Below are 19,115 nucleotides of genomic sequence, written 5' to 3'. Positions count from 1 at the left end.
AGTGAGTCTACGGATAATCACGAGAAGAGTAGTAAAAAGGTGAAAATCGATGAGGATTCAAATTAAATTAACAATTTTTATACACATTGGTTTGTTGAACACTTGATATCGATGAAACAGGTAGATCCACTATCTAAACGTTTCTCTGTGAATATCCATCACTCTTTAGTTTTCGCTACACAGGAATCGTAAAAAGACCTCACTCTTGACAAGCACTACCGCGGAATTTGGGACTTTTTTGGGATACTTTCACTTTTTCCCAAAATGAACCGAAGAAGCTCCGGATACGATCGTAATATCACTGTGTTCTCTCCTGAAGGGAGACTCTATCAGATTGAGTATGCGTTTAATGCCGTCAAATCGTTTGGGCAGTTGATTGTGGGAATGAAGGGAAAGAACATTTCTGTTGCAATTTCACAAAAGAAGGTCACCGATAATTCCATTGATATATCAAGCGTCACAAGTATCTATAGAATTACTGATCACATTGGCTGTGTGATGACAGGTCTTCAGGCGGATTGCATGACATTGGTGGATCGTGCTAGAGAGAAGGCAGTGAACTATAAAGCGAAGTATGGATATGAGATCCCAATTAGCGTTTTGGCAAGACGCGTGGCAGACAAATGTCAGCTCTATACACAGAGAGCCGAAATGCGTGTTATGGGAAGTATCATGGTACTTTTTGGGTAGTGAAGTTTTGTACAGTTCATTCTGTAGAGTGGATGATGAAGACGGTCCTGAGATATATAGAATTGATCCTGCTGGAAACTGTTGGAGTTATAAGGTAGGGATGTCGGTTTGTTGAATCTGAGTAAATAGGGCGTCGCTGCAGGTCCGAAATCACAGGAAGCGATAAATTATCTGGAGAAGAAGATTGGAAAGGAGCCGCTGATGGAGGATAATGATGAAGTGATCAAAACGGCGCTGCAAGTATTTCAGAATGTTTTGTCGACGGACGTCGCGCCTAAAGACATTGAAGTGGGAATTGTTCCGAAGGGTGGAGTGTACACGATTCTGACGAACGAGGCTGTGGATAACTACCTTACGGCAATTAACGAAAGAGATTGAGGTGTTTGCTGTGTTTGTTGCATGAAATGTGTAATATAGAAGGAGGATTGTTCGATTGTTCTACTTGTTTTTTGGAAAGGAATTGGAGAATATGCAGAGGCTTGTGTTCGCTCTGGGAAGACAGGCTCGAGTCTGTGCAAGTCTAGGAAGGGTTTACACTCCTCGATTGGCCACGCCGGCTTGTTTATTCAGTACGTGTGCTGAGAAAGATTCCCAGTGTGGGAAAGCTTGTGGCCAGATGTGTGGAAGCTGTCACAGTAGAGTCGTGTGGAATTAGTGTAAGTTGCAGAGAAAACGATGTGCTGGAATTGCCACCATTTTACGGATTGCCAGTCACGTTTTTGCCCCACTTGCCATAAGATTCAACCTGTTTACTCGGAAGAAGAGGGAGGTGGTAACTATTTCCAATTGTTCGGACTGTGGGGTTTCGTTTGGGAGAGAATAAACGGTAGGCATGAGACCTACGACATTAATCCAGCCGAGTTGGAAGCAAACTTTAAGAATCTCCAGAAAGTGGTCCATCCAGACCTATTTTCCACCAAATCTCCTGTATTTCGTCTACATGGGGTTGCATGATCGTTAGGAGGAGAAAAAGGTATCGGAGAAGGTGTCTACGACGCTGAACATCGCTCACAACAAATTGAAAGACCCTGTGACGCGCGCTGCATATCTAGCAGGTTAATGTGTGCGTAGTGACGAGTAGGTGAAGCTCCGAACTGGAAAAGATGTTTTAGGGGAGGATAAGAACTATAAGGTGCCCGTGGAGCTGCTAATGGAGGTGATGGAGCTGAGGTCGGTGTAATGAGATGGATTGAGCCGCAGAGAGCGCGTGAGCGAAGCGAAGAGTTCGAAGGAGGAAAAGGCGAAGGACTCTGTGCGGAAGGAAGCAGTGGCGTGTTTCAAAAAACATGAGAATGAGTTTCGTTGCAGTTTGTGTCAAAGTACAAAAGTAAAAACCCGATCGAAAGTAGACAAAGCGGAGAAGCTCTGTGACGAGGCCGTGGCGCTGAAGTACTACGACAGCGTGCTGCGTGAGATCGATGGGGATGCGTGTGTTTGTTTGTTTGGAAACACGAGGAAGAGCAGGAAGAAGAGAGCGGAGCTTTGAATGAGAGGAAATGAAAACAGAAACAGAGAAAGAATCGGAGCGAAGTAGATGAGGGAGAGGGAAACCGGGTTGTAGAGACGATGGGAAGTGTTTTGAAGGCTCCATCCCAGTGAAGAGGAAGCAGAGAGAGTGGAAGAATTTGAAGAACTTGAAGAACTTGAAGAATTGGAAGAACTTGAAGAATTGTTTGAATTGGAAGGTTTGGAAGAACCCAAAGTACTAGAAGAACTCGTTGTATAATAAGAACTCGAGGAATTCCCAAGTTTTTCAAGTTTGGAGGGAAAATTGGTTGACTTCAAATTTGCGTTTTTTGATTTTGACTGCGCTGGTGAGTACTGGGACTGGGAGGAAGGCAGAACGGGCGGTGTTGGCTCTGCGATGGATTCGAAGAGACGGTGGAAGTCGCCGCTTTCCCATTTCATAAAACACGCAAATTGGTCAGAAACCAGCGAAAAGGATCGAGGATTGGACTGAAGAGGAGACGGAAGCTCGATCGAATCGAGAGGCGAGAGAAGACTCCATTGGAACGATTCGGAACCCCATCGAAGAAGAAGATTCGAACAGGCACGAAAGCCCACGTTCTATGGTGAAAACGAAGCGCGAAATGAATACGGTGATTCTGAAAACAAGTGCATTGTCGTGTCTGTTTCGATTTTCATTTTCGTGTTTTTCGTCTTCTCTCAAATTCATTTTCGATTTTGGTTTCTCATATCGTTGATTCTGATTATTCTCGATAACAAGATCACAGCCTGAAAGTTTCAACGCGTTCCACAAAAGCAAGTTTGCTTCTTGAACGTGGTCTTGGCGAGGCGGCCAAAACGATAAATACTCGTTTTTGGGCGGATAATCGGGCGGCAACTCCACATTGAACGATAGAATGGAGTGAGCATGGAACAAATAATCCGCTGCGTCACCGTTCACCGAGTACAAACCCGGGATTTCCCACGCCTGTCCTGTGGTGTATTTGTGTGGAATGTTCGAAAGAATCGATCGAGTGCCGTGTTTGAACAAGTGAAGCATTGTGGAATTGAGCGTGGAAGCGAGGGATTGGCACGAGAAGGGATGAAGGACAGACCGTCCGAACGCGTGGAGAGACAGAGCCAACGTGGGCGGGAAGGGAAGAAGGCGAAGAAAGGCGGGGATGGCCTGGGTTTCGGGCTCTGAAAGGGGCTTCGGTCCCTGTGTTTCAATGGGATGTTGTTGGTACTCGGTAGATTTCGCTGCAGACGTCCGGACTGCTGCCCTCCTTGTCAATCGCAAAGCAGACGGGGAAGTTCCGGTTTAGATCGACGCCGTTATCCATATAAAGACTGCAGATAAGACACACAATGATACAGAGAACATGGATTTGGAGCAAACCGGATGCTGGTTCTTTCGCCTCATCCCATAGCGTTGAGTCTTCTCGAACTGCAGGACGTTCCGATCGTATGTGTCTGGATTCAGAGAGGGAATCACCCACACCATAGAATGCGATAGAACCACTTCCACGTGATGCTCTTGTGCTTGTAGCTTGGTGAACAGGAGAGATACGAAATCGAGAGGAGCGACCACGCTGCTTCCCTCTCTTCCATGAATCCCACCAAACACAAAAAACTAAACATCATACCGAATAGACAGATAAACGATCGATGAACCCGACTCACAATTTCCAAAGCAAAAAGCATCAATGCTTCGATTTTGCATACTCTTTCCCACATGCAACTCTTTCGAAGAGATATTGGGTATATGTAGATTGTTATAGGAAACGACGTAGGACCGCATTGTTTGTGTCAGCTCCTCAAAGGAAGGATACTTGCATTCCCCAAATTCCAAAATGACACAGAAAAGGAAAAGACAGAGAAAACGCATCAACTTTAATCACTGATAGATAGAACAAGCTTTCTTTCCAATTCTCAAGTATTTTCCAAATTCGAAAAAAACTATAAAGTTCAGAAATGTCTTCCGATATCGGTATTTATGGACTCACGAGTCAGGGTATTTCGTTCGCCCTGAATATTGCATCAAAAGGATACAATGTCACCGTGGGAAACAAATCCTCCGACAAGGTACTATCCTATCAAATATAAGTTGATTTGTTTGTAGATTAAGGAGTGTATTGAATTGGCAGAGAAAGAGGATCTGGAAGAGAAGGTTCGCGGAATCAAGGATGTACGTGGCTTTGTGAGGATCGTTGTTTATCCATAGCCCGAGGACTTTGTAAAAAACCTAAAAACGCCTCGCAAAGTCTTGTTCCTCGCTCGCCCAGGTTCTAACATAGATCGCAACATGCAAAAGGTTCTTCCCTTCCTTGAGGTACTTCTTTCGAGCTCCTCTCAACGTCCAGTCCGGCGACGTTATCATCGACGGCAGCTGCGACAATGTGGACGAATGCCTGCGCCGCAGCGCGGAAGCGCAAGAAAAGGGCGTCGAGCTGCTCTCTCTGGCCATCCTCGGCACGGACAGCGACGCTCGCCAAGGCCCTGCCTTGCTGTGCTCTGGCTCGAAGTCGCTTTACGACGCCATCGAGCCTCTGCTCAACAAAGTGGCCTGCGAAGTCGACCACCGACCCTGCCTCGCCCACGTCGGCACCGCCGCCGCTGCCGTGGCCGCCAAGCACGCCGTGGCCGCTCTGGAGACCGCGGAGCTGCAGCTTTTAGCGGAGATGGTGGACGTGATGAAGCAGGGCAAGCTGAACTTGACCGAAATCGCCTCGATTTTGGGAGACTGGGACAAACAGGACGGCAGTTTCCTTCTGCAGAGCCTCACCGCGGTTCTGAAGAAGAAGGACTGCGACGTGGAGGGCTGCAAGCCGTCCGACAATTCATTGGTCGACCGCATCAGCGATTTCCCGCCCAACCCCAAAAATACCGCGGATCTGACGGCTCTTGCCGCGGATATTCAGGCCAGCATGAGCATTCCCGCGGGAGCGTGGGAGGCGCGCAACGCGTCATCGGAGAGGGAGGTCCGCGTGAAACGTATCCATGGATGAAACGCCCGATGTGTAGTTTCCCGCCAAATTTCGGCGCCGAAATTTGATTGGTCGAAGGTGGATCTGCAGGAGATTTCCCGCGATTTGCACGACGCCCACGACTGCGCACGAGATATTCTGTGCGCACAAGTTTTCGGTGCGCTGGTCGCCGTCGCGAAGACGCGCGAGTGGGAGTTTCATTTGCCCGAGTTGGCGGGAGTTTTGCGCGGGGGCTGCGAGATTCGGTGCGATCGGATGGAGAAGTGGGTGTTTTTTTGGCAGGAGTGATGGGCAGACTGTCGGCAATGCTGGAGAAGAGCTCGGAATTGCCGAGTTTGCTGCTGGAGCCGGCGTTCAGCGAGGAGGTCGAGAAAAAACAGAAGGCGTGGAGACGCGTGCTGTCGCTCGGCGTGGCGGCGGGCGTGGCGATGCCGGTGAGTCTGGCGGCAGTGGCGTATCTGGACAGTTATCGCAGCGGGAGATTGCCGGGAAGCGTGGTGCAGAGCATGCGCGATGCGCTGGAGGATGAGGGGTTCGAGAGATTGGATAAGGAGAGAGGAGAGCTGTTCCACTGCAAGTGGTCGAAGTAAAGAGAGGAGGAAGAAAGGAAGGAAGGAAGGAAGGAAGGAAAAAGGAGGAATTAGAGGATTTTTGCTGATGGGTTGTTTGTTGGAAAATGCGTTGAGTAGTCGAGAGTAGAGTTCATTTTGAAACGGTTCTACCAATAGTAGCCCACAATACTTTTAATACTCTACTATTTTCAAACCCATAATGATAAAAATGAAGAGTCGATGGAGCTTTATATAGCGCGGAATCGCTATTTCAATTGTGTACGTTGAGCCGAGAGAAGGTTAGCATCTCCCTCGATAAGGACGAGAAAAGGGATTTTCCCTTCCATTTACTTGAGGTTAAAGTCGTGTTCTTCGGAACATAAGCCATTTTTTTGGCTCTTTGAGTTTTTGATATATATATGGTGGAAATGCTCAGAGAAGTGTAGTTGAATGAGCTTGCTATACACATGTTGCTTTTCAATTTGTGTACTCCTTTGACATTTTCATCATCATCATCATTTTTGCATTTTTTCATACGTTTTATCACTTTTCAGTTCACCACAACGATTACCCCACAATTCCCTCTCCTTATTCAAACAAACACGCAAAAACTGCATAGGCTGCCTCTGATTACCCCCGGAAACACCATCTTCAAAATGATGGATTTCCTCATCTAAACTAATCCAACTCTGGTTAAATAATGGTCCAGAAATGACTCTCTTGGCCATATCCAACTTGGGCTCCTTGTGCATCGGGTTATTACACAAATCAATCGTTTTCGCCTTTTCCTTCGTTTCCATGCTACACCAACTTTCACACCAAAGCCATTCCTGTGGTAACGAATAGATCGGCACCTGTTCTTGAATGAAGTTCGGCAAATCTTGGTCCAGATTCGACAACGAGTTCGGATCGGGTGCCAACTGATTGTACACACGCCTCAGAATATCGCCCACGCCTCGTTTTCGGAGCAACTACACATCATCCCACTTCATCACCATCCACCTCGAGATCCACCTTATACAAAGCGCTGATGTGATACGGCTTTCCTTGCAGATGTTCCTTCCAGAATCCCTGGGTCCAGAACTACGCTTCACTTTTCCCTCCTTCTGCTTCTACCATAAATCCTTTTGTTTCTTGATTGGATGTGCAGAGCGGCGTGTAGGCGTAGACGCAGTCGTGAATATCCATATCCCACAGCTCCGAGAGGTCGACACGACTTACTTGGTCCGCATCCACGTAAATAATCTGGATTGAAAATTCCAAAAATAGGGACTTTTTTGACGCGAAGAGGGAAAAGCGTGTCGAGGAAAAGGATTTTGTAGGCCCAAATAATGCGCTGCTTCTCGGTTTGGGGATATACCCAGCGTGGCCATTTGTAGGAAACGTAAGAAACCTTATATCCAAAATGGCGGCAAAGCTCGGGAACAATATCCTGTGTGTGAAACACGAAAAGAAAAAATGCTTTGAATTGGGGAGAAAGGAAGTTTTCGATGAGCCAAAAGTGGAGTTTTTTGGAAGAACTTCGACTGACGGAAAGCATCATGATTTTTAAGAAACGTTCGTAGAGATGTCCAGAAGCAAGCGAAAACACGTTAATTCTATGGAAAAAAAAACAAACGAAGAGAGTTTTACTCTTCATCATCATCATCATCATCATCATCATCATTGGCTTCGGCTTCGGAATCGATGACTTTATTCAATTCATTCATTTCATTGTGGGATGCAAAGGAAAACAATTTCGATTTGAGATTCTTGAAGAGTTTTTTCGCTGCGTCTCCCGCGTGTTCGCTATTTTCATTCCTTGTTTGTTCATTCATTGAATCTTTCGAGTCTACTGAGTCTATTGTATCTACTGTATCTGCAGAACCCCTGGAAGGCTTCGCTGCATGTGATCGGGTTTCGATCGGCGATTGGCTGCGATCGACCTCCAAGGACACGATTTCGTCCAGATTCGAATAGATCCGCATCTACCACTCATTGTGTTTCTTTGTGTTCCTACCGGAACCGACTCAATCGCGCGTCCCTCGGCGTCCAGCAGCTTCACGTTCGGGTTTTCTTCGCTCACCGCGATCTCGAACAATCCCGTGTTTCCCCGCAACTGCCAATAACCGCGGTCATTCATCACGACCGTATCACTCTCCATCGCACCATCTCCGAAATGGCTCATTTTCAGCATGACCCTGGAAGCCGGTTCGTGCGTTTCACGGTCGAAACACGATCCCTCAATGATCAACGCGTCCACGAAATATTGTGCCAAAATGTATGTCGTATCGTCCAAAACCCGCAAGTTATCCAGGTCACACTCCGCGTAGTACGCGATTGTGTTCCACTTGAAGGGCGTTTCGATCGACATGGTGTACAAATAGTGCGAAGGCAGGTTGAACCACGTCGCCTGCTCCCCGTCGCTCCCCACGAACCGGTAGAACCGCTTCAACGGCAGCTCCGAATAATCGCGGGACGGCACCAGAAGCAATTGGTACGAAATCGGGACGATCTTGCGGAATTCTAAAAGAACGCCGAGAATTCGCTGCGCGTCCACCGACAGCGGGTCCATAACCGCGGTTATGTCCAGAAATGACGCGTCGGCAGTGTGCGACACCACGAACGGCGAATTGGCGGGAAACGAAGGCGCCACGTCCCCGAAATCCCCGAAATAACCGCGGATCAGCGACATCAGCCGCGAAACCGGCTGCGCGAACCGGCCGTGTAACGCCCGGACGAAACGCCCCTCCAGACGGACGAGGGACCGGAGAAATGAATCGTGGAAACGGAGGCGTTCGAGGATGCGTCCGTTCAGTACGAGGGTGGTTTTGGAGGCGGAGAACCCGCAGGGAATCGCGGCGTGCGCGGTCTTCCAGGCGTCTCCGAGGCGGCTGCGCTCGTCCTCCTCGAGGTAAATCGCCAGACAGGCCTCCACGGCTTCCGGCGAGGGCGAATCTGCGCACCGCAGCGCGTCGTTCAGCGCTTCGAGTAAGTTCTGCGCCGCTGCGCGCTGGGTGAGATGGAGAAGAGGGAGAAGAGAAGGGGAAGAAGCCGCGAAAAACACGGAATAACCGCGGAAAATGGGGAGTTGGGGGAGGAGAGAGCGGAGAGAGGAGAGAGAAGGGAGGACGAAGCAGGCGTCGCCGAGGTCTCCCGCGGTGATCTGGAGGAAGGAGGGGAGAGAAGGGAGGTCGTCGGAGAGGAAGCGCTGCGCGGCGAAGGGCTGGAGAAGCTCGGGGTCGAAGAGGTCGATGACGGTGCTGTGGGCGTAGAGGAAGTCGAGGAGAGCCGAAAGAGAAGTGAGCTCGCCGGCCTCGATGCCGCGCATGATGTGATGGATGTCCGAAAACGAGGATTGGAGGAGGGAGTTCACCGAGAACTCGCTGCTTAACTTCCCGTTGAGGACGTTGAGGCCTTCGCGCAGACCCGAATTCTGCACGAATTGGGCCATCTGGGACACTTCCGTCAAATAGGCCCCTTTCTCCAAGATGGAAGCCACGTCCAATTCGTTGCTGATTTCCTGGATCACATCCATCACCGCGCCCGTTTTCCACGTTTCTTTCTGCAGCAGCGACAGCAGAACCATCGGAATGGCGGTTTTCGGGCCTTTTTTGTACAGCGCGAGGAGCAAACCGACGAGTTGCACGGGGTGGATGGGCTGGTCTTCCCGCAGAGGAATGCTCGCAGGCGCGTCGTCCTCGAAAAAAGCGCGGATTTCGGGCGAGTCGAATAGAATTCCAAGACGAATAGGGACGCCCTGGTGCAGAATTTGGAGCATAACTCTGTAAAAGTCCCCGTTTTGCGCCATGGGGTCGAGAATCATCACGAAGTTGAGATAGTTGGCTCGCACCATGGGCAATTGAAAGGCTCCCATGAAGAACCGATTCAAGCTGCGCGAGTAGCGCGCGTACATCGCGTCCTTCTCCAAATCGTTGATGTACAGCACCTGCTCGCTCTCCAAAAAGCGGCGAGAGAGCCGGACCTCCTCCGACCCGTCCGCGATGAATTCATTCGCCATGCGTCGCAGCTCGTCCGCGTCGCTCCGCGATAAATTCAGCCGCTTCAGCTCTTTCTTCATTCGGAACGAGGCGCGAATGTCCTCCAAGAACTGAAACACATTCAGATTGTCGCGAAGATTCGAAACCAGCTTCCCGTTCATTATCATAAAACCACTTTTCGCGTCGAATTCCGTCGAAATCTGCGACCACGCCGCCTCCAAATCCTCCGAAACCGGCACGTGCGCGATCGACGCGGCCACCGCGGGGAACTGCATCACGCTCTCCCCCAGAATCCGCAGCGGATCCTGCGAATGCACCACGCGCTGCACCAGCTTCAGTCCCAAATCTTTCATTTGAATGGGGGCAATTGTCTCCGCAGGCTCCGATTGGCTGCGCTGCAGACTCGCTCGGAAGCTATCCAGCTTCGAAGCCAGCTCCGGGTACCGCGTCTGCAACGTGGAAAAGTAGAAACCTTCGATGTCAACCAGCGGCTCCGCCCAAATCTGGTCGTTTTCGGTCAAAACGGCGCCGTGGCTGCTGCGGTCATCGATCACTTTGTACTCCGTGTTCTTGATATCCAGCGCGACTCCGTACCCCCCAACCCGGGAGTTACTTCGTGGAAACGTGGAAACACTGTGGAAGGGGCGAAGAAGGAGGAGAGAATTAGAGAAAGAGGATTGGCGGGCGCGAAGAAAGGAGAACCAGGGAAGGAGATCGGGTTGAAACGTGGAAACGAGGATCATGGGTTCGATGGAATTCGATGGGGTGGAAGAAGGGTCGGATTCGATGGAATTCGATGGGGAGATCACGTGATCGACGTCGATGGGGCGAAGAATCTCGCGGATCTGCGAAGCGGAGAGATTGAATGAGGAGGGGTAGGGAGAAAGGGAGAGAGAATCGAGGAGAGAGCACTGATAACCGGAAGGACTCAGAAGGAATGTTTCGGAGGAAGGACAGAGGGAGATGAAGGGGGATGCGAGATCTTGGAACATCTGGATCTTTGGAAGGTACTCTCTGCGAATTCAGCGGATTTGTGTTGGATTTACCGAGTGCTGAGCGAGAGCTGAAGCAATTGACACTCGTCCGGCTCGAAGTGGGAAGAACAAAACTGCAGAATCCACGCTTTCTTTTCCTCGTAAGAAGCGTCCAGTTTCACTTCTTGACTCGCTTTTGTTACATACACCAGATAGCTTTCACTCGAGAGGGCCGAAAAATACTCTCTAACCCTAACGATGCAGTGAAATTCAGTACCCAGCCTCGAAAATGGGAGATTGCGAGGAAGTCGTCCAGGGAGCGAAGAGAGATGCATCTACGCGCGAAGAAGAAGCGAGCGTAAATAGCAAGGAAAATAGCAACATCAAATAAAAAATCATTATTGTTTTCGGAATGGTCTTGGCGTTTATAGTTTCCATTGTTGTCTTCATAGGTCTCATCGTTTGGAATACCAGTAGGTCCTATGCCGTGTTTTTAACAAACAGTCCCTAATGAAAACAGGAATGGAATAACGCCATATTATATAATCAGATGGTCCGCACCCAAAGCTGAGGCGATGAACATTAGGTCTAAATCAGTTTCAGGTTCTTCATTGTCCAATGGTTCTTTTCCAAGTATTCACACACAAAGTGTTGATATCCGAACTAATCTTCTTACTGAACAACAGAGCCTCTACACCCCATCAACGGAAACTGTGTTTTCTTCGATTGTGAATGCCACTGCTCAACCTACTATGGCTGTCAAGTCGTTTTTTACCCCTAGCATGTCTTCAGTAAAAGAAGACACTCCATCTTCTGTTCCGTTTACTGACTTGGCTGAAAAAGACAAAATTAAAAAAATAAAAGAGATAGAAGAAGAAAACGCAACTTCAAAATCCTCTCTAGACGGTGCACCATCGGACATTCCGTTAGCTGAGGAAGACGCAGAAGCAGAAGCGCAAGCGGAAGCAGAAGCGCAAGAAGAAGAAGAAGAAGAAGAAGAAGAGCAGAGTCCGACCGAGGTTTCCCCATCTGCCTCGACTCCGTTCCTCTCGAACCACTCCTTCATCTACCGCCCTCCTACCGACTACCAAACGCGTCTCCAGCGCTACGTCGCCGCCCACCCCTCCAACCGCTACAACTACCTCACGAACACGCCCGTCCTCCTCGACAACCTGCTCCGCCGCCGCAATTCCTCACTTTTCTTCCGCCAGAACGGCACGCTCGCCTCCGTCCTCTCCCAATTCGGCGCCTCGCTCTACCACCGCTGCGCCAAGCACGCCGTCGAGTACTCCTTCTGCCAGTACCACTGGCTCGTCGCCTGGGACTCCGACTCCCGCCAGTTCTACCCCTTCCGCGAGCAAAAACGTCCCGATTTTTGGACTCCTCAAATCCAGCGCTTCCCGATTCGGCGGAGCCGGACTTCACGTATGTGACGCACACGACGTACCCGCGGGGAGGAGCGGTGAGGCGTAGGGTGGACCGTCTGCGGTACTTCAAGGTGCTGAGGGAGCTGTGGAAGGGACCGTTCTCCATCGCGATTTTTCTGCGGAGGTGGGACGTGAACACGGTCGACCGGTGGGTTCGATCGAATTCGGACGTGCCGCACCTGCGTCTGCTGTTCTACGTGGTGCCGTCGAACCTGCACTTCCCGAAAACGGACTACTCGCTGTGGTTCGATCGAAGTTCCATGCGGAAGATCACGGAGGGCGCGTTTCTCTATCCAATCAATTTGCTCCGCGACATCGCCATCATGAACGTCGTCACCACGCATTACATCAATCTCGACATGGATCTCTGGCCCTCCTGTACTCCAGAAATCCCCCTTTTTTTTTACTATCATAGACTCCACCTATCAGAATCTGCATCGAATCCCGCGGGAACTGCTGGATCCGTGGAAAAACGTGTTCATTCTGCCGGCGTTTCAGCTCACGGAGCGGTTCCGCAACCGGATTCTGCAGAGTGGAAACCCGGTAGGCGCGTACAGTGGTCGATGATGATCAAGAACATCGGGATGAAGTACGTGTGTCACACGAAGGAGGAATTGCGGCGGTGCATCAATCAACATCGTTGCACCTACGCGAACCCCAACCAAAATCGGCACGTTTTCTGCCATTCCCGAATTCGATGTAGAACTGCGTGAGCAAGTATTGGTACGGAATGACGCAGCCGGTGGTGGTGAAGATCCCGTGCTTGAACTTCACGCACATGGAGCCGTACTTGGTGCTGCGTCGCGACCTTCGGACGCCGCTGTATCATCCGTTCTACGTGAATTACGGGTTTAATAAAGTGTCGTTTGTGGAGAACTTGCGGTTTGAAAGTGGGGAAACGGGGAAGAAGGGAGGTGACGCGTAGATTATCAGTTCCATCTGATCGTGACGGACTTCGGGTTCGATTATCCGCATCCGATGTAGGGAGTGGGGGGAGCGATGAAGCGAAGGTCGGCGTTCGTGCACTCGTTTGCGCGGGATTTGAGGCACAGGCGGAGTGCGAAGATTACGCTGAACAAGAATGTGATGGGGTATTTCGCGGATCCCGAGCACTTGTCCTTTAAAACGTGTTCGAAACGATATTGGGCGTGTTTGTTGAATAAAAGGAGGAAGGAAGGGCGATTTGAAATTGGGAATAATTATTGGAATAATAAAAGGAGGAGGAAGAGAAGGCAGAGACAGTGGTGGATTTGAAGACTACGAGATTGTGAAGAGAAGGATGCATAGATCATAGGGAGCAAAGGTAGATAGAGATTGATACAAATCGATGGGTAAATCAAATCAATTCAAATCAATTCATTTCAATTCATTTCAATTCATTCATTCATTCATTCATTCATTCATTCAAAGTCGCTTCACTACCTCCTCTTGTTTTAAAACAAACAAGTCATTCTACATTTGTTTCATTTGCTTGCATCGTTTCAATTAGCCCATCGATATCAAACACTCTTCTTCGAGCCTTTCCAGACACCATCTTTGCCTTTCTTTCTACACAAATCAATTCGTAGCAACGATTCTTCCTACTATTACCACTACTCGTACTAGTTCCATTCGACTTCGTTCCTCTCTTTTCTCTCTCTGGATTCCCCTCAAACACCAAAATGCGACTGCAATACGGACACTCTCCATTATAAACGTGTAGCATCTCATTCACCGAGCAGCGCCATTTATGATCCCGCTTTGAATGGTCTGTTTCTCCTTCTGGACAGCGCCAATACAGCGCCTTTCGACTGTGAATGGAGAATTGGGAAGGATTCAAATCTACTGTTTCATGATTCACTCAAATTACCTCCGTTTTTGGTCATATCAAGAAAGGGAAGCAACTGCTGGCAGCGAGCCAGACTGGTTTCTTCGCTCACCTTTCTTCCTAAACAAATCGGACAACCCGTATTGTGCGTGCTTCCTCGATTGTAAACCGTGCTTTGGTAATGATGGCCATTCTCACACACCCACCAAACACGTTTTGAACTACTCTTTGTAACCATAAACGGAGTCAATTCTCCGTTCAGCGCGTAGTCCCATTCTTTTGCTAAATCAGGTCTGCAAATCGCCAAGCTTTGAGAATGAAGATCCACTCGCTGGCAGAATGGGCACTTCCCCTCATTTGGAGAACGTGGAAACACACGGTGAGACACTACGCGTCTCCATTCATGATCCTCTCCATTCGAACACTTCCACCAAGCGTTGAAGCTCGAATTGGGAAGGATTTTAGAGGGTTGCACATCTCCATTCTTTGTCGGATGCCACTGCGATGCGATATCGGGGTATAGAGTCGCCAACGAGTTTGTCACCGAAACCATGCGGTTCCCACAAAATGGACAACCCAGTATCTTGTGAGTGGACATATCATACAGTTTCCGGGGAGAGGAAAGCCATTCGTGATCAGGACCTTTTGAACACTTCCACCAGATTTTTTTCACCGACCGAACTGACACATCCGAAGGGCGCAAATCTCCATTCTTTGTCGGATGCCAAAACTTGGTCAACTCTGGACATATTACTTCAATATTGTAACGGTCAAGGTCTCTTGATTTTCCAATATTTATCTGGGAAGAAGAAGCAACATAGGCACGTAGCATGAAACTAATACCAGTTTGAAACGCTAAACTCTGCCTTTCAAGTGCTGCTACATTCCTTATCCTAAGAAATGCATACATTTCCTATTCCAATTTGAAAAGCAGTAGATTACTCAACAATTACTTGGTTTGACTATAAGCACACTATTTCGCCACCACTTCCTATAAGAATTAATTTCAGACCCTTTTTATTCCAACGCCAAACGATCTTTATTGGTAACAACAATCGACTCGAGTTTTCCTTGTGATGATTTTACACACAAACAAACCTATTCTAAAAACTAGTTTATTCAAAAATGAGATCACTTGTTTGGACAACTCTGAAATGGTTACTTTTCTATCACATTGACATAAGATACACTGTGGTGTATTCATTTGATTCATTTAAGTAGCAACAATCGGATGCTGACAATTCTCGGAATTATATGATTCATATATTTGTGAGTCCTGAAGTAAATCAAGATTTTGCACTATTTTCTCATAGTGAAGTGAAATACTCAACACAACAAGAAATACCATAAAAACTGTATCTGAAAGCAAAACCAACGTTATACATCTATCGCAGACCGCATCAAATTCATTACAAATGCTAACAACACAGAATCCAGAAAAGAATGTGATGTTCTTTCCATAAATCACCAAGGCTAATTATGCTATTTTATTATTCGATTGATATGAATAGGACAGATTAATTAAACTGAATACTGTGAAGTGGTTTATAATAATAAACAACTACATTGTTAACCTTAGAATTGTATTATGAGTAAGGTAAAACCTGAGGACTGCATTGCCATTGATTTTGGAACATCAAATACAGCAGTCTATGTGTATAAAGATAAGAAGTTTGATAATCCTGTATGTACTGCTGACACTAACTATTGTATTCCATCTGTTGCAGTGATTGATAAAAGTGGAATAACTGTTAGTGATAAAGTGATCAAATCTCAACCTTCAAAAGGATATATATATAGTGTCAAACGAATACTGGGAAAAAATAAGCATCAATTTGAAGAGAGTGAAATTGGTGAAGAAGTGTTCCACAGTCCACTCAATTTCGATGATCCCCAAAATCCGTATTTTGAAGTATCATATGGAGCTGGAAATTTGGCAGGATCTCGAAACGTATATCCTATTGAAGTAGCAACAGAGATTCTCAAGAAATGCAAAGAGGTGGCTGAAACAAGGCTAGACAGTCATCTTGATGTCCGCAATTGTGTAATGACAATTCCTAATAATTTCTTTGATACCAGTAAGAAAGTTTTAAGAGAAGCAGCGAAACGAGCTGGTTTGAATGTTTTGTATTTTTTGAAAGAACCTACTGCTGCTGGAATTTGTTGTTTAGAAGATAAAGAGAAAATAAAGAATGAAAAAGGGGAGAAAGTAATAGACTTAGGTATAAAAGAAGGTGAAATGGTAATGGTATTTGATTTTGGAGGAGGTACCTTGGATTTAACGTTAATGGTTCGTAATGGTGACGATTTTGATGTGAAAGCTCAAGGTGGTGATCCGAGCTTGGGTGGAGATAAGATTGATGAAATCTTTTGTAAATATGTATTACAAATATACCAAAATAAAAATGGTGAAGAGTTATTAGGAGATAACGTTGGTTCAAAAAGATACAAGAAAAAGTATACAAAGTTGTTGGATTTGTGTCGTGAAGGTAAAGAGCAACTATCTGCCAGTGTGAAGTTTGATATTCCTTTAGGTGATTTTAATGTGGAACATGATGATATGCTCATTACAGTTGAAGAATTCAATGGCAATGTAATGAAGATAATTCAGTCTCGTATTGATACAGCACTGGAGAATGATATCTTTAAGAGAAATATCGATCAGATAAAGCATGTTATTTTGGTGGGTGGTTCTTCTAAGATTCCCTTTATTCACAACTATATAAGACAGTGGATTCCAAATGCCAAAGTTCACAGGAGTCATAGTCCTCACACAGTCGTTGTCGAAGGAGCCATGCGTCATTTAGTGAATGAATATAATGTTGAAGAAGTATTCGAAGATTCACTTGGATTCGAGGTCAACAAAGAAATGAGCGAGCACTTCTATCCCGGAATCCGTCTTCCTTGTTCAACGATCAGGTATTTCACATTCTATAATAATAGGGATGATAACAAAATAAAGGTTCATCGCAAGGTCAATGGAAAATGGCGTATAGAAGGTGTAATCGATCTACAAGCCGCTTATGAAATGGGAATAAGAACAGGTCAAACAGTTCAAATCAGAGTGACGTGTACAAACGATACAAGTGTTACTTATACTGTGTTGGGTCGTGGACGAAAAGCAATCGGAACTTTAGATTTATCTTTAGTCTTTTCTGTTTGTTCCAACCCTTTGAAAATGGTATACACGAATTGTTAAGGTCCATAAAACTATAACAGAACTATAACCAGTTTATAGCATGTATAGTTGTTTTATGATTATCTATTTTTCTTAGTTAAACCTCAAAAATAATATATATGGATTCCATTAAAACGGAAGAATGTATTGCCATTGATTTTGGTACATCAAATACAGCAGTGTATACATATAAAAATGGGAAGTATCTCAATCCTGTTTACACTGTTGAGAATTATTATTGCATTCCCTCCGTTGCTGTAGTTGACAAACATAGTATTATTATTCCTGACATAGTAAATCAAACGCAAGTAAAGAACGGATTTGTTTATAACGTCAAACGAATATTAGGAAAAGTGGAATCGCAATTTGAAGATAGTGAAATTGATGAGAGAATGTTCAATAGTCCACTCAAGTTTGATGAACATCAAAATCCGTATTTTGAAGTATCATATAGAGTTAAGAAGAGTAAGGAAACTCGAAATGTGTATCCTATTGAAGTAGTTACAGAGATTCTCAAAAGGTGTAAAGAGGAAGCTGATAATTTGTTGGACACTAGCCCTGAGTTTCGTGATTGTGTAATGACAATTCCTAACTATTTCTTTGATCCCAGTAAGAAAGCTTTAAAAGAAGCAGCAAAACGAGCTGGTTTGAATGTTTTGTATTTTTTGAAAGAACCTACTGCTGCTGGAATTCGTTTCATTTCAGACTCAAATGAAATACGAGAAGGTGAAATGGTGATGGTATTTGATTTTGGAGGAGGTACCTTGGATTTAACGTTAATGGTTCGTAATGGTAATGATTTTGATGTGAAAGCTCAAGGTGGTGATCCAAACTTGGGTGGTACCAAAATCGATGAAATCTTTTGTAAATATGTATTACAAAAGTACAAAAATCAATATGGTGAAGATTTATTAGGAAATGACGTTGATTCAAAGAAATATAAGAGATGTTATCCTAAACTATTGGAATTCTGCCGTCAAGCCAAAGAACAGTTGTCTACTCAAAATAAAGCTACTATTTTCATTTCCGACTTTATAGATAATGACGATGTAGAAACAAACAAGGATATCGAAATAACTGTCGAAGAATTCAATGCCTGTATACTAGAAGATGGTGAAATAATCAGACGCATTGATAGAGCGATCAATAATTTATTCTTTGAGAATCACTATGATAAAGAGCACATTTCTTATGTTATTTTGATTGGAGGTTCTTCAAAGATTCCTCACATCCAAAACCATTTGAAGGATTTGTTTAAATCAGTCCCCGTGAGTAATACCAGAGACTATAATCCTCACACAACTGTTGTTGAAGGAGCCATGCGCGTCAAAGTGAACAATTGGTATCATGAAGTCTCCGAATCACTTGAGTGTTGCTTAGGATTCAAAGTGAGCGATGGACATAGCAATTCCGAGATTCGGATCGATTTATATCCAGGTCTGAGAATTCCTTTTACTATAGAAGATTACTTCAATTTGAGCGGAAGTGATATTGATGTATATCGATCATTCAACGGAAAAGAGAGAATTGAAGGCACGATAAAGGTCAAAGAAGCACTAGAAGAATTTGGTCAGCAAAAGATTAGGGTGAAAATTACTTGTAACAAAGATACGAGTATCGTATATTCTGTATATTCCGACGATGACCGAGAAATTGGTAGATTGGAATTAAGTCCGAAAATATAAAGATTCTTGGTTTGGATGTTGTTAGTATTGCTTTGTATTTTTGAAGTTTGTATTTGTTGTAAGAATCGAGTTTGACTAGTTTCCTTTTAGTTTGTACTGAATATAAACGTGATTGCACTGCTTGGAATCATTGTAGCTCTATTCCTTCCCGTTCATTAGTAGACAAGGCAACGGTTGATTTAACAATATCAAAGAAGCTGCCTACAAGTTATCGGCTAATTCAAGATGAATATGATTCTAGTTGTAAAACAATCGTTTCTAGGTCAGACCGCAAGTAGGATAGTGCATTATTCTACATAAAGAATAGATATTCAGTAGATGGATGTATTTCTTCCATTTCTGGATGTACTTGAATTGTTGTATAGTTTCGAATTAGTTATAAAGTGTAAT

At 45.8% G+C, this 19,115-nt stretch overlaps 9 protein-coding genes; 5 read left to right on the top strand and 4 right to left on the bottom strand.

Moving 5' to 3' along the window:
* Positions 1 to 264: 264 nt before the first annotated feature.
* On the top strand, positions 265 to 1,075 carry GSBLH_T00001444001 (uncharacterized protein; the record flags this gene model as incomplete). XM_013039854.1 has 3 exons in its annotated part: positions 265 to 686; positions 718 to 784; positions 820 to 1,075. 3 exons carry the CDS (start codon positions 265 to 267, stop codon positions 1,066 to 1,068), a joined length of 738 nt encoding a protein of 245 aa, XP_012895308.1. The 3' UTR covers positions 1,069 to 1,075.
* Positions 1,076 to 1,837: 762 nt separating this feature from the next.
* On the bottom strand, positions 1,838 to 2,281 carry GSBLH_T00001443001 (uncharacterized protein; the record flags this gene model as incomplete). Its single annotated transcript, XM_013039853.1, has 2 exons — positions 1,838 to 2,170; positions 2,201 to 2,281. The coding sequence occupies 2 exons, from the start codon at positions 2,279 to 2,281 to the stop codon at positions 1,838 to 1,840; spliced, it is 414 nt and encodes a 137-aa protein (XP_012895307.1).
* A 333-nt stretch (positions 2,282 to 2,614) lies between these two features.
* On the bottom strand, positions 2,615 to 3,640 carry GSBLH_T00001442001 (uncharacterized protein; the record flags this gene model as incomplete). Its single annotated transcript, XM_013039852.1, has 3 exons — positions 2,615 to 3,355; positions 3,384 to 3,486; positions 3,519 to 3,640. 3 exons carry the CDS (start codon positions 3,638 to 3,640, stop codon positions 2,615 to 2,617), a joined length of 966 nt encoding a protein of 321 aa, XP_012895306.1.
* Positions 3,641 to 4,110: 470 nt separating this feature from the next.
* GSBLH_T00001441001 (uncharacterized protein) lies at positions 4,111 to 5,713 on the top strand (the record flags this gene model as incomplete). Its single annotated transcript, XM_013039851.1, has 6 exons — positions 4,111 to 4,221; positions 4,259 to 4,324; positions 4,361 to 4,468; positions 4,500 to 5,130; positions 5,161 to 5,386; positions 5,419 to 5,713. The coding sequence occupies 6 exons, from the start codon at positions 4,111 to 4,113 to the stop codon at positions 5,711 to 5,713; spliced, it is 1,437 nt and encodes a 478-aa protein (XP_012895305.1).
* A 476-nt stretch (positions 5,714 to 6,189) lies between these two features.
* On the bottom strand, positions 6,190 to 8,348 carry GSBLH_T00001440001 (uncharacterized protein; the record flags this gene model as incomplete). Its single annotated transcript, XM_013039850.1, has 6 exons — positions 6,190 to 6,645; positions 6,677 to 6,757; positions 6,791 to 6,919; positions 6,948 to 7,272; positions 7,307 to 7,551; positions 7,740 to 8,348. 6 exons carry the CDS (start codon positions 8,346 to 8,348, stop codon positions 6,190 to 6,192), a joined length of 1,845 nt encoding a protein of 614 aa, XP_012895304.1.
* A 2,692-nt stretch (positions 8,349 to 11,040) lies between these two features.
* On the top strand, positions 11,041 to 12,942 carry GSBLH_T00001439001 (uncharacterized protein; the record flags this gene model as incomplete). XM_013039849.1 has 8 exons in its annotated part: positions 11,041 to 11,101; positions 11,133 to 11,181; positions 11,215 to 11,278; positions 11,315 to 11,993; positions 12,023 to 12,071; positions 12,102 to 12,433; positions 12,471 to 12,598; positions 12,631 to 12,942. The coding sequence occupies 8 exons, from the start codon at positions 11,041 to 11,043 to the stop codon at positions 12,766 to 12,768; spliced, it is 1,500 nt and encodes a 499-aa protein (XP_012895303.1). The 3' UTR covers positions 12,769 to 12,942.
* A 560-nt stretch (positions 12,943 to 13,502) lies between these two features.
* Positions 13,503 to 14,467, bottom strand: GSBLH_T00001438001 (uncharacterized protein; the record flags this gene model as incomplete). XM_013039848.1 has 2 exons in its annotated part: positions 13,905 to 14,467; positions 13,503 to 13,876 (listed from the first exon to the last, which is right to left on the bottom strand). Exons 1-2 carry the CDS (start codon positions 14,098 to 14,100, stop codon positions 13,503 to 13,505), a joined length of 570 nt encoding a protein of 189 aa, XP_012895302.1. The 5' UTR covers positions 14,101 to 14,467.
* A 983-nt stretch (positions 14,468 to 15,450) lies between these two features.
* On the top strand, positions 15,451 to 17,061 carry GSBLH_T00001437001 (uncharacterized protein; the record flags this gene model as incomplete). The annotated part of the gene is made up of 1 exon (XM_013039847.1): positions 15,451 to 17,061. The coding sequence occupies one exon, from the start codon at positions 15,451 to 15,453 to the stop codon at positions 17,059 to 17,061; it is 1,611 nt and encodes a 536-aa protein (XP_012895301.1).
* A 98-nt stretch (positions 17,062 to 17,159) lies between these two features.
* On the top strand, positions 17,160 to 18,771 carry GSBLH_T00001436001 (uncharacterized protein; the record flags this gene model as incomplete). XM_013039846.1 has 1 exon in its annotated part: positions 17,160 to 18,771. The coding sequence occupies one exon, from the start codon at positions 17,160 to 17,162 to the stop codon at positions 18,723 to 18,725; it is 1,566 nt and encodes a 521-aa protein (XP_012895300.1). The 3' UTR covers positions 18,726 to 18,771.
* Positions 18,772 to 19,115: the final 344 nt, after the last annotated feature.

This window comes from Blastocystis hominis (assembly GCF_000151665.1).
Source record: "Blastocystis hominis, Singapore isolate B (sub-type 7) whole genome shotgun sequence assembly, scaffold_11".
Classification (NCBI taxonomy): domain Eukaryota; class Bigyra; order Opalinata; family Blastocystidae; genus Blastocystis; species Blastocystis hominis.
This window is presented reverse-complemented; position numbering and strand designations above follow the sequence as displayed.